The sequence below is a fragment of the Muntiacus reevesi genome, chromosome 2, assembly GCF_963930625.1.
Source record: "Muntiacus reevesi chromosome 2, mMunRee1.1, whole genome shotgun sequence".
Taxonomy (NCBI): domain Eukaryota; kingdom Metazoa; phylum Chordata; class Mammalia; order Artiodactyla; family Cervidae; genus Muntiacus; species Muntiacus reevesi.
In genome coordinates this window covers 264,957,188-264,972,926 of record NC_089250.1, presented here as the reverse complement: position 1 = coordinate 264,972,926, position 15,739 = coordinate 264,957,188, and the positions used below count along the sequence as shown (strand labels likewise).

The 15,739-nt window shown below is 45.8% G+C and overlaps 1 protein-coding gene and 1 pseudogene across 1 annotated transcript; both read right to left on the bottom strand.

Annotated features, from left to right (window-relative positions):
- Nucleotides 1-210: 210 nt before the first annotated feature.
- LOC136157517 (retinoblastoma-like protein 1) lies at nt 211-3,366 on the bottom strand (annotated as a pseudogene).
- Nucleotides 3,367-3,742: 376 nt separating this feature from the next.
- LOC136158820 (very-long-chain 3-oxoacyl-CoA reductase-B-like) lies at nt 3,743-15,537 on the bottom strand. The gene is made up of 11 exons (XM_065920639.1): nt 15,342-15,537; nt 14,966-15,012; nt 10,832-10,907; nt 10,443-10,553; nt 10,205-10,272; nt 6,254-6,298; nt 5,992-6,026; nt 5,689-5,770; nt 5,116-5,181; nt 4,443-4,592; nt 3,743-4,221 (listed from the first exon to the last, which is right to left on the bottom strand). Exons 1-11 carry the CDS (start codon nt 15,499-15,501, stop codon nt 4,114-4,116), a joined length of 948 nt encoding a protein of 315 aa, XP_065776711.1. The 5' UTR covers nt 15,502-15,537; the 3' UTR covers nt 3,743-4,113.
- Between the last annotated feature and the right edge of the window lie 202 nt (nt 15,538-15,739).

Below are 15,739 nucleotides of genomic sequence, written 5' to 3'. Positions count from 1 at the left end.
TGGCCAAGGCATGTAAGACCTTAGTTCTCCAACCAGGGATGGAAACGGTGTCGCCTTGCATTGGAGGCAGAGTCTTAATTGCTGACCAACAGGGAAGTCCCTATCGCCCATTTCTTGGTTCTCTACTCACCTTGCCTTATCACGTTGTTGACATCTTTCAAACTCTTAGAGGCGCTGCACTGAATTTAGACAGCAGAGCACTCCTTGGCGTTAAGGACTGACCCATTCATGGAAACTGATATCAGTGATATCAGTGATCGATCCAGCATCATTTGCTGGATTGTATGCAATGTCTCTGGCCATTAACAGAAGACTCTGTCTGGGTGAAATTGATATATTTTCAGCGGTAATCCTTGAAGAGGAGCAAATTTCAATTTTTTTCCCCTCTGTTATGATCCTGTCCTTAAGCATTTCCTTTGGGGGGAGTCTTCCCCAAAAAGTCTCTTAGCACTCCCAACCATAGGAGAACTGTAGTGTTCATGGACAGAAATTGGAGACAACAGTTCCCTACCCTTTTGAAGACTTCCACTATCAGTCCAAATTTCTTTGAGCCTTGGATTCTTTACAGGAGACACTGGCATCATGAGAAAGACGTCCTTGTACATTTCTCCCACCTCCTGTTTCAAAATTATTTGGGAATATAACTTCTTCACAGGTAGGAACTTTGCAGAAGCATGGAGAGCCTCCCACAGTGCAGACCATGACTCCATACTAAATTTTCTAAAATTCTAAATTTCTAAACACGTCTGTTCTTAGATGCTATTCAGGCGTTTCACCACGTCGCTGGAGAGTCCCTCTTCTGAGCAGATCACCACCTCTATCAGTTCAGTTCAGTAGCTCAGTTGTGTCCGACTCTTTGTGACCCCATGGATTGCAGCATGCCAGGCTTCCCTGTCCATCACCAACTCCCGGAGCTTGCTCAAACTTATGTCCATCAAATTGGTGACACCATCCAACCATCTCATTCTGTCATCCCCTTCTCCTCCTGCCTTCAATCTTTCCCTGAATCAGGGTCTTTTCCAATGAGTCAGTTCTCCGCATCAGGTGGCCAAAATACTGGAGTTTCAGCTTCAGCCTTAGTCCTTCCAAAGGACTGATTTCCTTTAGGACTGACTGGTTTGATCTCCTTGCAGTTCAAGGGATTTCCAAGAATCTTCTCCAACACCACAGTTCAAAAGCATCAATTCTCAGGCGCTCAGCTTTCTGTATGGTCCAACTCTCACATCCATACATGATTACTGGAAAAACCATAGCTTTGACTAGACAGACCTTTGTCAGCAAAGTAATGTCTTTGCTTTTTAATAGGCTGTCTAGGTTTGTCATAGTTTTTCTTCCAATGAGCAAGCATCCTTTAATTTCATGGCTGCAGTCACCATCTGCAATGATTTTGGAGTCCAAGAAAATATTCTGTCACTGTTTCCACTGTCACTCCACCACCTCTATAACCTTATAAAATGGCTAGAGAAGGAAATGGCACCCCACTCTGATACTCTTGCCTGGAAAATCCCATGGACTGAGGAGCCTGGTAGGCTACAATCCATGGGGTTGCAAAGAGTTGGACACGACTGAGCGACTTCACAGGCCAGGCTAAAGAAAAATAAATAAATAAATAAAATGGCCACAGATTAAAAACTTCAGTAATCCAGGGAAAAGTATGAAGTGAGCTATAGGCAAAGAGGACAATTTCCAAGCAACAGGCCATCAAGGAATGATGAAATATATATATCCTGCTCTAAAATAACTGACATGTCTATTCCATGAAGTCTTTGTGTTGCCTGAACCATTGTGGTCTCTAATATTTTATAATACAAAATTTCTGCAAGCTCCTGTTTGTTTATAGCAAAGTCTATGCAAGATTTTGGCTGTTCATCTGTTGAGTATAGTGTTGGCAGAGTCTATTTTCATTATGTTTCCCCTAGGATTACACAAACAAGACTCAAAAATATTTATAAGTTGATTACTTGGTACATTTTTCAATCCAGCCACAATACTTTGTAATCAGCTCACACTTTGAGTGACTGAAGCAACAGGAGTTAATGACTGCTGCTTTTTCTCTTAAATACTGCTGTCCTGTCAGTGGGGTAGAAGGTATAAATAATGTTTGTTTCAAAGTTTTGTTGAAAGTTACACTCCACAGTAGTCTGGGTTGTCAGTTTCCCGAACAGGGCATCACCAGTGAACTTTGCAGGAGTGTCAACTTCCTCTTCTGCATATGTTCCCCAAAAGAGCTTCTCATCATAACCACCAACAGTTAAAACATATTCTTCACACTCCGTGTTCACTGTTCTGCTACTGTTAGTAAACTGGAAAGGCCCAGGAGGCATTCTCTCCTTTAAAATCTTCCTGTCAAATAGTTTTGAAATATACGGCTTAAAGTAGCGCTCCTTTATCCCTCTGGCTATAGTTCACACAGCACAGCAGTGATGCAGCAAGTCTACACAGAAGCTCTAAAATCAGCAGTATGAAAATCAGGATGGTAAACCTTTAAGGATGAATTCAAGGAGTCTCGTCTATTTGGGCATATAATATCACTGGCGAAAATCAGATCCAAGCAGTACCGAAGGAAATGATGAGTTTACTAAATCATCTCCAATCATATGAAAATTATCCTCAGTATAAACAAAGTGTCCAAAAGAAATTAAAAAGCTCCTTAACACGGCAAGGAATCCTCTGCTTCCTGCTTCGTGGTAACTTTGGTGGCTGTTCATATGGACTTTGAAACACATCTTTAAAAATTGACTCAAAAAAATTTTTTTTTAATTGGCTCAAATTTTTTGAAAATTTGAGCACACCTCAAAATTGTGTTTGGCTTAATTTCCTCCTAAGGTACGGTTTCCAACTGTGGGGATAATGCTTTTGAGGCAGGCGACGGATAACGAACAAGCCGACCAGTGTGTAACTTCCTCTAGGCTGTAGCTGTCCTGGATGGCTGCGGAGTCAGCTTGCGCGCCCTCGTCCAGGTTCAGCTCCCGACACAAGGCCTGCAGCGCCTCCGAGATCGCGCGACCACCGCCACCTGCCTCAGCGTGGCGCCCGTCCTTGTTCGTCTTCCTTCCACTGAGCGCTACCCACAACCACCCGCACCAAAGCGCACGAAACTCCTAAGTCGCAGCACTACGGCTCTTCGATGGTCTACATCCGCGCTTCGCCTCAAAAAAGTCCGTTTCTTCCCCAGGGTTCTGAGCCTGTCCTTCACCGGAAATGTGATAAAAAGCATATCATTCTAAGTGACTTCTAAATCTGCTTAAGTCGTTTTATTTATAAATTTAATTTTATTGCTCCTGGATTTCTCCCAACATTTTATTATGGAAAATTTCAAACATGCAGGAAAGTTGAAAGAGATGTACACGTGTCTGTTACGAACATTTTGCCACACTTGTCTAACCGTATTTCTATTCACTCTATCCATCTAACTTTTCAATGCATTTCAAAGTCAATTGCAGACATCAGTACACTTTTCCTAAATAATTCAGCCAGTATGTCATTAACTACAGTTCAATAATTTTTTTGCTCCTTTTAATTTTCAGTATTAATAATAAAAGATTCTCCCACTTCCAAGATGGAAAGAAATTCATTCATGGATTCTTCTAGTTGATGTGTTTCCACTTTCACACAGCGATTTAGGGATTTCTAATTCATTTGGAGTTTATGCAGGTACATGGTGTGAGAACTAAATCCAACTTTATACATAAATGTATATATATATACATACACGGGATCTCTGTTTTAAAAGTATTTTTTATTGAGATTTAATTCACATACCATAAAATTCACCCTTTTTAATTGTGTACAATTTAGTGGGTTTTAGTATTTCACAAAGTTGTGCAGCCATCATTGCTACAAGCTATATTTATACGTGTGTGTGTGTGTGTGTGTGTATTTGTTTTTCTCCAAATGTCTATCTAGTCTTAGCGGCAAATATTAAGAGCTCCATCTTTCTGCCAGAAATCTGAGATGCTGCGGTTGTCACTAATATCCGGGTATTTGGGAGACCAGTTCCGTTTCACTGGCCTGTTTGTCCGGTGGGAGGTCTCCCTAACAACAGTTCTGGTTTAGGACTCTGATAAGGGGCGGGGGACGACAGACATGCGGTCACGCCTTCAGGGCCTTTAGTCAAGTTCTTTCAGAAAGGAACCCTGCTACATTACATCTCTCCAACAGAGAATATCCGGTAGGACTGGTAAGAAGCCAACTGGGCAGGAGCACGGTCAGCAGGAAATCCTGGGAAGGAGAGGTACCAAGGATCAAGACACGCCCCATTCTTGAGTCCCCCTTCTCCTCTCCCGGCTCCCCGGCCCTCCCCTTCTCTTGAGTCCCCCTTCTCCTCTCCCGGCTCCCCGGCCCTCCCCTTCTCTGTCCGTCTCCCCCTTTTGAGGACCAGTGGACCCACACCAGGGGCTGTCCCATCAGCTCGCACCCTAGGACTGCCCCCAGGAAAGCACCTGCACAGCGTGGCTGAGGCACCCGGGGGTTTCGGAAGTGAGGCCAAGCGTGTCCAATGCTTGCCGAGCGAAGTCTTCGGCGCTCACCACGAGCAGTCCCTTTTTCAAGGGATAGGTCATATTTGTTTCAACCAAAAAGGGGCTCACTGTCTGCAGGTAGGAAAGGGGTCAAGATAAGGACTCCCTTCCCTCCCAGGCCTAAGCACCCGGGCCCTCTCCAAGAATCCCTGAATCCCACCCCTCTTGCGGACCACGCCCCCAGATAGGCGCTGACCACGCCTCTCGGGCCACGCCCCCTCGAGAACCCACCCCTTGCGACTTTCGCGCCACGGAAGCTTTTTTTTTTAAAAAAGGGTCTTCCTACCTTCTTCCCTCTTTCTCTCTCTTTTCCTTCCTTCCTCCCTTCATCTCTCTCCCTCTTTTTTCCCTCCCCCCCTCCCTTCCCTTCCTTTCTTTCTTAAATTTTACTGAAGTATAGTTGATTTACATCCACCGAAGCTCTTTGAGACTGAGTCGCGGTCCTCGTTCAGACCTCACCGCCACCTCCTTCCAAGCCCGCCGCTGCTCCTAGGAGCCTCCACCGAATCCAAGCTCCTCCTCCCTCAGAGCCCACCCTCCCTCGTGAGTTGCCACTCCTGTCCCTCCCGAGCTCCTTCCCTCCGGAGTCAGGCACCTGCACGAGGACACCTTTGGAGCGGTACTCTGTGCCCACGGCCACGGAGAAGCTTCGCACAAAGGCCTGCGGAGAAGGAGAGGAGGGTCCCAGGACCACGAGCTTTCCGCGTGGAGTCCTCCAGCCCGCCCCCTGTCCCGGCGTGCCGTCCCGGATCCTAGAACATTCCCCCGCTCCCTCCCGGAGGGGCCCCTCCCTCTCGGCTCAAGTTCTCACCTTAACACCCGAAAGTTTCTTTGCTCTAAGCCCTCCTTTTGTTCCCACGCACTCACTCTCCATTCCAGCCGCGCCAGACTCTGTGTATTCCCTGACCTCCTCCCACCTCACCTGTTCTCGAAATCCTAGCTTTCTTTTCTCTTAGAAAAAGAACACAGAATCTGACTTGCCCACTGGACTGTGCCCCAGATATCTGACCTATTAATAGCCTCAGACTTTGATGATACATCACACACACACACACACAACACACGCATTTGGGTCTTTTCCGCCATAACCTTCAGGGCCAGAATTAAGGGCTACTGTAGGAATGACAGCACAGCAACCAGCCTGTGCCCGGTCTGTGGGTCTGGGTACCTTGGTAGCCGCATACGCTGCTATATATGGGTAGGGCTTCCTGTCAGCTACTGAAGATATGTTGATGATGATGCCTTTGCCCCTGCAGGAGGAAGCATTAATTGGAAAGCAGTCACTGCCAAAGCGGAAGAGAGGGTCTCAGGGATTTACCCACCTCCCCACCCTTTAGTCTCTGTGCTAATCAGAAAGATCAGAGAACTAGGGAAGAGTTGGAAATGTGAATGGGAGAACTGGGGAATAGAAATAGCCAGAGGCTGGATGGGGAAAGATCCAGAGTGAAAGACAAAAGAGACTGCCTCTTACCTGCTAACCATTCGGGGCAGGAGGATTCTAGTCATCTGCAGGAGGAATGAAGAGGATCCTGTCTTTCCTTCTTTCCTCTGCTTTCACCTGCCCAGACTCCTGCCCCCTCCTCAAGTTCCCTCCTAACCCCCTACTTTCCATCAGGGACTATTCCGCTAGCACTTCCTCCATGCCAAGTCCAGTACTGGGGGATATTGAGGACCACCCAGAGTGGTCAGAGCTCCGCTGACACTGAACCCAGTCCCTCCTAGCCCTGACTCACCTGGGCCACAGACATCATGTTGCAGTTAATAATATCCTGGAGTTTCTAGGGGAAGAAAATGGAACCCATCAGTCCTTTCCTTCACCACAACTCTGCCAAAACTCCCATATTTTCTAGCTTACTTTTCTTTTAATGTGGAACACAGTTTTTAAAAGTTACACCTACTAGAATTTAAATACACATAAACCTCGATGCATCGACTCCCCTTCTGGAAGTGTATTCCTTTCTAAGATACTCACATATGTGGGGAATGCATATGTCCAAAAATATACATTATAACACAATTTGTAGTCAGATATGCCAGGAAACATCCTGAATATCCATCAATACTGGGATGACTAAATAAACACTGGGTAGCCCATGGATAGACCACTGAACAACAAGTAAAGAGAATGGATCAGCTAATTATTCTGATTAAAATGATCCCCAAGATACAAGCCTACTTGTGAAACATAAAGAACAATAGGCTGCCGCCATTTGGATAAAAATTACATATACATCCTTCTGTAGGCATAGAGAGAAAAACCTATCACTATTTTAAACTGGGGAGCACTTTTGGGGAATAAGATTGAAGGGAGAAAGAAGATTTTCACCTTCATTTCATAAACTTCTCTCTTTGGATTTTCTGATCAATAAACTTTTTATAAATGCATACCATATACATGCCAAAGTACACAAATCTTAGAGTAAAAACTGAACACAAATCTTTAGCTTCTACCCACATAAAGGAAGTATTGGGACTTCCCTGGTGGTCCAATGGCTAAGCCTCTACACTTGCAATACAGGGGGCCAGGTTCCATCCCTGGTCAGCGAACTAGAACCCACAGGCCAAACTAAAAGATCCCACAGCCGCAACTAAGACCCAGCACAGCCAAATAAATAAATAAAATAAATATTTTTTAAAAGATTCAATGCAATTGCTATTAAAATCCCAGTAGCACTTTTTGCAGAAAGAAAAATCCTGCCCCAAATTCATATGGAATCTCAAGGGACCCTGATATTAGCCAGACTAATCTTGCATCCATCATTTCCACTTCTGGGTATATGCCCCAAAGAATTAAAAGCAGGTACCCAACACTGCTGTATTTAAAATGGATAACCAACAAGGACCTATCGTATAGCACATGGAACTCTGTTCAATGTTACGTGCCAGCTTGAATGGGAGGGGATTCTGGGGGAGAATGGATACATGTATATGTATGGCTGAGTCCCTTCACTGTTCACCTGAAACTCACAACATTGCTAATCAGTTATACTCCAAAACAAAAGAAAAAGTTTAAAGTTTGGGGAATAAAAAGCAGGTACCCAAACAGATATTGGTACCTCAATAGTTCATAGCAGCATTATTCACAACAGCCAATAGGTGAAAACAATTCAAGTGTCTGTCAACAGATGAAGAGATAAAGGGTGATATATATTAATACGTATGATGGAATATTATTCAGCCTTAAAAAGGAAGAAAATTGGGACTCAGGCTGTGACATGGATGGACCCTGAAAATACTATGCTAAGCGAAACAAACAAGGCCCAAAAGAATAAATACGGTATGATTCCACTTACATGAGGCACCTAGAATAGTCAAATTCATAGAGACAGAATGGTGGTTTCCAGGATCTGCAGGTAGTTAGGAATTGGGGGTTATTGTTCAGCAGGTAGAGAGCTGAAAAAGTTCTGGAGATGGATGGAGGTGATTGTTTCACACCAATCTGAGTGTACACAATACCACTGGACTGCACACATAAGAGTCAAAATGACAAATTTTAAGTTATATATATTTGCCATAACTTAAAAACAAAGAAAAGAATGAAGTTCTGATATTTGCTAACAACGCAGATGAAGTTGAAAACATTATGCTAACTGAAATAAGCCAGACACCAAAGGAAAACTATTCTGTGATTTCTCCTGTATGAGGTATCTAGAATTAGCAAGCTCATAGACACAGAAAGTAGAAATTGATGCTACCAGGGAATAGGGAAGAATGTGGAGATACTGCTTACTAGGACCTGTTTAACTTACAGGTCCTGTATTTAACTTATACTGCTTAATGAGTTTCTGTTTGGGATGATGGAAAAGTTTTGGAAATACACAGTGGTGACAGCTGTACTACACTATGAATGGATTTAATGCCACTGAGTTGCACACTTTAAAATGGTTAAAATGGCAAGTTGTATGTCATATATGTCACAATTTTTAAAAAATTTATGCTGACATTTCCATTACCCTGGCTCCATGTGGACATTGTTACATTATCTATTATTTCTCTTGTGTTCAATCATGAACTTTCTTCTAATATTCCTGATTATATTTTTTGAGCCCTGGATATTTAATATTTAAAAAATTGAACTGCTAATTTGAGTCTCTGGACTACATCGTTTTTCTCTAAAAATGGTTTGGTTTTGCGTCTGCCAGGTAGCTAAACTAGGGGGTGCTAAAATATCACATCCACATAATCCCAACGGAATTAAGATCATCTGAAAATTGGCTTCAATTCCTATGAAACCTGCTGCTGTGCTGTGCTTAGTTGCTCAGTCATGTCCAAGTACTTGCAACCCCCCGGACTGTAGCCCACCAGGCTCCTCTGTCCATGGGATTCTTCAGGCAAGAATACTGGAGTGGGTTGCCATGCCCTCTTCCAGGGCCTATGAAACCTACTTTACCCTAACTCCTGGATTACAGTGTTCAGGATTCCAACCTAAAACCTGAGATATTTTCCAAAGCTTTCTGCTATGTTATTTGTTGCAGCTCCAACACTATCCACGTGGAAGGGAAATGTTGCTTCAAATGTCAGATTTCACCTCTCTTGGATTCTCTCTTCCCTCAAATCTTGATGTGACAATTCCTCATTGCCTTAGTAGGTTGATGTCTTCAAACCGTTATTTTAAAACGGTTTTATCCAGCTCTCCTACTCGTTCTCATTTGCAGGGTTAGTCTTCAGTCACAACTTCCTCTAATACCAGAGGCAGAATACCCAGGCTGATTCTCCTTGCATTTTCTAAAATGAGCCTATGCCTTCTGTTTTTTTTTTCCGACTTCTGTTGTCAGAGGTTAATTTTTATTGGAGCATAATTGCTTTACAATGTTGTGTTACTTTCTGCTGTACAAGGAAGTGAAGCAGCTCTGTGTATACATATATCCCCTCCCTCTTGGACCTCCCTCCCACTCCCTTACGCATTTCTTTTGAAATAATATTTAGAATATATTTATTTATTTTTTTGTGTGTAGCAAAGTTTTAGTAATGTGAAAAAGGGACAGGGAAAGCTTCTGACATAGACATCAGAAGGGGGATGGAAAGTGCCCCCACTTCCTAGTCTTATCAAGGCCTTAGATACTTTTACCAGACTCACTCCCACAACATACGTCTCAAACTAACATGGTTAGAAAAAGAACTAACAATAGAGAATTTAAAAGCCATCTTGATCTCCTGTTTTGTCTATGTCTAATAATAATAGCCCTCATTTATGGAGCACACAACTTAGGTTTAGGTGCATTATGTTGTCATATCAGCTGATATCGTCTTATCAGCTCTACAAGGTCAGCAAAAAATATTGATTCCCATTTTATAGATATGAGACTGAGGCGCTGACTTTCCTACGTGGCTCATTCCCCGCCCCCTACTCTGTTTTGGCCATACTGTCGGTTATGTGGGATCTTATTTCCCTGACCAGGGGCAGAACCCACGCCCCCCTTCAATGGAAGCACGGAGTCTTAACCACTGGACCGCCAGGGAAGTCCGTCATTTCTCCAGAAAGTCAGCACCGGAGAATATAAAACGGGCAGGACCAGATTCAATGTAGACAGTGGTTCTGGCTGAGCACTGCAGAAGGGCGCCCCATGGAGGGAGAGCACAGATGCCTAGCTCTCGAAACACTTAATCAAGCTAGTGTACTGAGCGGGGTTTTCCAACAGAGGGAGCAGTGTAAGGCAGAGGTCCCGCGGACGCGTGTTACTCACTTTGGCGACGTCCTCACAGTCGAGCAGTTTACTAACGTCAGGTGTATATTTTTGGCCCACGTTGTTTACTAAACGAGAGGGGACAAAGTGCTTGTCTCCCTCCAACAGTCCCAGGGACACCGGGCGGGGGCAGAGGGGAGTGTCTGCCAGAGAGGGCGGCCAGGAGAGTGTTCCGGGGTCGGGGTGAGCCCCGGGGCGACTGAGAACAGCGCTCCTCCCAACGGGCACGGGGACATACCCAATACTCCGATCTCCAGGTCCTTCAGTCCTTCCTCAATGGTCTCGTAGATCTCCAAGCCCCCGGTGAAATCCACCTGAATCACTCGTGTGCTTTTGCCGTAAAGCCGCTCTGGGAAGTGTGGGAGGGGTTGGGGGGGGGGGCGAGGGGCGTAGGCGGAGTGGGAGCCAGGCTCTTGGCTGTAACTCATCTCTGCCTGCACCTCACTCTGGTCTCAATTCAGCCCCATGCCCTTTCCCGGTCCTTCCGAGGCCCCAGAGGCAGTGGGAGCTTGCTCCGTGCACCCTCCTCGACCACGCCCCGACCACGCCTCCGACCACGCCCCGTCAAACCTCAGCCCTTGAGCCAGGAGGGCCGCGTTTCCCAGCTCCCCTCTTTTCTATACTCACCTATCTCCTTTGCCTCGTGCTTCAACTTGCTCAGGTCTCGACTGATGAGGACGACGTTCAGACCTCTCCGGGCGAGCTGCAGGAAATGCATTCGTTTATTTATTCATGAAAGCCACAAATATTTACTGTGTGCTGACAGCGTGCTGCGCTTTAGTAGGCGCTGCGGGTGCAGAGGTGAACAAAAGAGAAATAAGGGAAGTTGGCCCTCGCGGAGCATGCATTCTGGAGCATGCATTCTGGGGTTGGAGTATTCCAGGCAGGAGGAATAGCAAGTGCAGAGGCCCTTGCACAAAGGCTGACTAGCTTAAAGGACAGCACACAGTCCAGGGTGCACTGAATGAAGTATTCTTGCCTGGGAAATCCCATGGACAGAGGGGCCTGGAGAGCTACAGTACATGGGGTCACAAGAGAGTCGGACATGACTTAGTGACTAAACAACAACTAGCCTCCCCTGCCTTCGTGCCTACTCAGGGACATCGCTGCAGCTTTTGCCCATCTTCCCCCTGCATCATGGTCTCTCTTTTCTGGATGATTCCCATTCAACATGCAGACCTGCCAGGTCTTCTCTGTTCAGGTGTTGCCCCATTTCTCATCATGCTACCCCACTTTACTCAACATTCTAAGAACTGCTTACCCTGGCTCTCTCCCAAGCCCGCTTGTACCCACTCCAGTTGGACTCCCGCCCCCACTGTGCCACCCAAACCACTCTGGTCAACAGTAACTTCCACGGTGGTAAACCCAGTGCTGTTCTCAGCACCTCGCAGCAGTAGCTGACACGTTCATCACCCCATCCTCCAGGCAACATTCTTTCCCTGGCTTCCAAGACATCTCTTCCAACCTTGGTTTCCCTCTTGCTCTGGCTCAGTTCTTGTGCCTCATCTTCTGTGCTTCTTAACTTTGAGTGCTCCAGGGAGCACTTTGGGGTGATTCAGACTGTGCTCCCCTTCTCCATCCACACCCACTACCATGGGCATCTCATCTAGTACTGGGACTTTATTTTTTTAATATTATGTATTTATTTATTTTTGGCTGTGCCGGGTCTTCATTGTTGTGTGGGCTTTTCTCTAGTGGTGGCAGGTGGGGGCTACTCTCTAGTTGCAGTGCTCGAGTTTCTCTTCGTGGTGGCTTCTCTTGTTGGGGAGCATGGGCTGTAGGCACATGGGCCTCAGTAGTTGCAGGATATGGGCTCATTACCTGTAGTTCCCAGGCTCTAGGGCACAGGCTCAGTAGTTGTGGAGGATGGACCTAGTTGCTCCTCAGCATGTGAGATCTTCCCAGACCAGGGATCAAACTCGTGTATCTTGCACTAGCAAATGGATTCTTTACCACTGGACCACCAGGGAGGCCCCCTAGTCTTAGGACTTTAAATGGCATTGCTATGATGATGATGCTTCAATTTCTGTCTCCACCCATTCTGAACTCCAGAATGGCATTTCCAACTTCTGGAACTTCACAACTTGGATACCTAACTGGTATCTCAAATGTGTGTGTTAGTTGCTCAGCCATGTCCAACTCTTTGCAACCCCATGGACTATAGCCTGCCAGGCTCCTCTGTACATGGGATTTCCCAGGCAAGAATACTGGAGGTTGCCATTTCCTATTCCAGGGGATCTTCCCGACCCAGGGATCAAACCTGGGTCTCTCGCATTGTGGGCAGACTCTTTATCATCTGAGCCACCAAGGAAGATAGAATGCCCAAAATGTCCAACTTAGAATGTCGAAAACTAGACTCCTTTCCACTTTGCCCACACCTGGTCCTCCCCTCAGTTCAACTCCATTGCAGTAATGGCAGCTCCATTCTTTGAGGTATTCTGGTCACAAATCCTATAAGTAATCCATTTTATGAGGTCAACATTATCTTAATAGCAAAAATCGAACAAAGATGACAAGAAAACTACAAACTAATATCCCTCATAAACTTAGACACAAAAATTCTCAGTGAAATATGAGTAAATCAAGTCCAGCAATACAGAAAAAGGATAAGAGGTAATGCTCAAGTTGGGGTTTATTGCAGGAATGCAGGGTCAGTTCAACCTCTGCAAAATCAATTGATATAATTTACCATATAATCAAACTAAAGAAGGAAAACCACATGATCACCTCAACAGACAGAAAAATGACTTGGCAAAAGTCAACTATCCATGATAAAAAAAAAAACCTCAGCAACCTAGGTATAGAAAGGGCCTCTCTTGACCTTGTAAAGATCATATAAATACATACACACACACATACATGAATTTTAAAAACCTAACATTATGCTGAATAGTTGAAAACTGAATGCTTTTCCTCTAAGAACAGGAACAAAGCAAGGATGTTACCTCTTACCACTTCTCTAAATGTCCTATTTAATTTCCTGAGCAGTACAATAAGGCAGAGAAAAGAAATAAAATGTATGCAGATTGGGAAGAAGAAATAACATTGTCTCTGTACATGAATGACATGTCTGTCTACATAGAAAATCTCAAGAAATCTACAAAATGGTTACAAGAACTAAGTGGGTTTAGCAAATTTTCAGTTTATATAAGGTCAGAGGTTTGGAGTCATACTCTATATCCAATCTTTAGAATAAATCTTATCAGTACAAGCCTTCCTTTATAGCTCAGTTGGTAAAAAAAATCCGCCTGTAATGCAGGAGACCCTGATTCGATTTCTGGGTTGGGAAGATCTGCTGGAGAAGGGATACGCTACCCACTCCAGTATTCTTGGACTTCCCTTGTGGCTCAACTGGTAAAGAATCTGTGAGTACTAACGTCAAAATCAATCCAAAATTTGGGACTTCTCTGGTGGCCCAGTGGCTAAGACTCTGTGCTCCCAAAGCAGGGGGCCCAGGTTTGATTCCTGGTCAGGGAACTAGATCTCTTATGCCACAACTAAAAGATGCAGCATGCTGCAAGGAAGATCAAAGATTCCCTGTGCCACAACTAAGACCTGGTGCGGCCAAAATAAATGAGTCAATAATGAAATAAAACCAAAATGCAAGTACTTCTCATGCCACGATGCTATCACACTTGGATGAGTCATCAAGATCTCTTGCTTGGATTTTGCAAGAGCCTGCATAAGCGGGATCTCTCTGCTTGCATCCTCACCCCCTATAGTATCATACCCCTCTTCAGAACCCATCTCACTCAGTAGATGTTAAAATCTCCACAATAATGTACCAGATTCCCCATGATCTGTCCGGAAATTGCATTTCTGCCCTCATGTCCTACTGCTCCTCTCTCCCTGTGACTCTGATACAGTCACAGCAGGCCTTTTCCTGCTTCTCCAACAAATGATGCTCCCTACCTCAGGGCCTTTGCACTGGCGATTTCTTCTCCCTGGAAATTCCTTCTCCCAAAGACTCCATCCCTCATCTCCTTCTCCTCTTTGCTCAATGCTGCCTTCTCAGTGACATATTTGATTACCCTATATAAAAATCGGAAACTGCACATCCCCAGGGCTACCTCTTCTCCTTTCTTGATTTATTTTTCTCTTTAACTCTTTTTTAAATTTTAAATTTATTTTTTTCTTTCTTTTTTTGGCCACACCGTGTGGCTTGTGGGATCTTAGTTCCTCAACAGGGACCAGAGATGGAATCCTTGCCCCCTGCAGTGGAAGCACAGTCCTAACCACTAGACCACCACAGAAGTCCCTCTCTTTAACTCTTATAACCATTTGATGGGCTTCCCTGGTGGCTCAAGCCGTAGAGAAACCACCTGCAGTGCAGGAGACCTGGGTTCAATCCCTGGGTCAGGAAGATCCCCTGGAGAAGGAAGTGGCAACTATTCCAGTATTGGATACACTATACATTTCATTTGTTTATCTTACACCTATCTCTCTTCACTACAACATAAGCTCGGAGAAGACAAAGTCTTCTGATTTTTTTTAAAAAATCTATTTTGTTTACTGTTGTACCCTCTAGCATCTAGAAGATGCCTGGTGCATGGAGGTGCTATTTAAATATGTTTTGAATGAATAAATCAGAAGAAGCCCAGTGCAGACACCTGCCCCCACCCTGGGGAGCAGAGGAAAGGCTCCCTGGAGAGGATGTCTTCGGGAACCAAAGAGAGCACACCATTCTCAGTCTGATAGAGTTAGCTGACAACAGGCAAACAGGAGAAGCCCTCCCACCACCCACCCCAAGCCCTGGCTCACCTCATGTGCGTAAGCCTTGCCGATGCCGCTGGTGGCTCCTGTCACCACTAGAAAGGAGAGGAGGAAAGGGCAGGAGGGGATCCCCACCCTATCCTACCCCCGTCATCCACTCCATGTCCCTCTTGTCCCTTTTTGCACCTTTTCTGGAAACCCCCCTCACTGAGACCCAACCCTCCTGGTTTTCGTCCTCCTCTTTCATCGGCGAGGGGCTCTGACACCTGGGACAGGTTGGAGGACTTCATACAAATCTAGCCTTCACCTGTGATGCTTCCAGGGGTCCCTGGCGTCTGCCCTGACTGGGGGCCCTCACTGGTCATCTGCCCGTGTTCCTGCTGCCCTGACTCTACCTGCTTAGCGCAGAGCCCTCCTTTCTTACCTGCCCAGGCCCCGTGCGCCCGGAGCCAATGGTTGCTCCGGCGTACCTGGGGCAGCAGGAAAACATAGACTGTGGAGCCCACAGCCCAGGTCGCCCACAGCAGCAGGAACAGGGCTGTAACCGCTCCCAGCACTCTCAGAGCATCCCACTCCGACTCCATCACAACCCCAGCCAACAGATCACCCGATCTAGGACCAAGGGGGTTTTTCCGGGGGCGGCTATAAGAAGCCTGGCCTGCCCGAGCCGCATTAGCCCCGCCCACACTGCCAGTCAAGCATTCCACCCCGCCCCTCTCTCTATCTACGCCCAATGGGGGCTTAGTCTAACCAACAGCCACGCCCATGGGCTTAGCACCGCCCCTTGATGTCCGCACCTGAGTTCAAAGTCCACTCCCAAAG

What these genes read in the sequence shown, in the direction of transcription:
- LOC136158820 (XM_065920639.1), bottom strand. Translation starts at nt 15,501, where the DNA reads ATGGAGTCGGAGTGGGATGCTCTGAGAGTGCTGGGAGCGGTTACAGCC. An exon ending in CTGCCCCGAATGGTTAGCAG is followed by an intron (nt 5,771 to 5,991) that starts GTAAGAGGCAGT and finishes TTCCTCCTGCAG; the next exon opens with GGGCAAAGGCATCATCATCA. An exon ending in CAGCGTATGCGGCTACCAAG is followed by an intron (nt 5,182 to 5,688) that starts GTACCCAGACCC and finishes CCTTCTCCGCAG; the next exon opens with GCCTTTGTGCGAAGCTTCTC.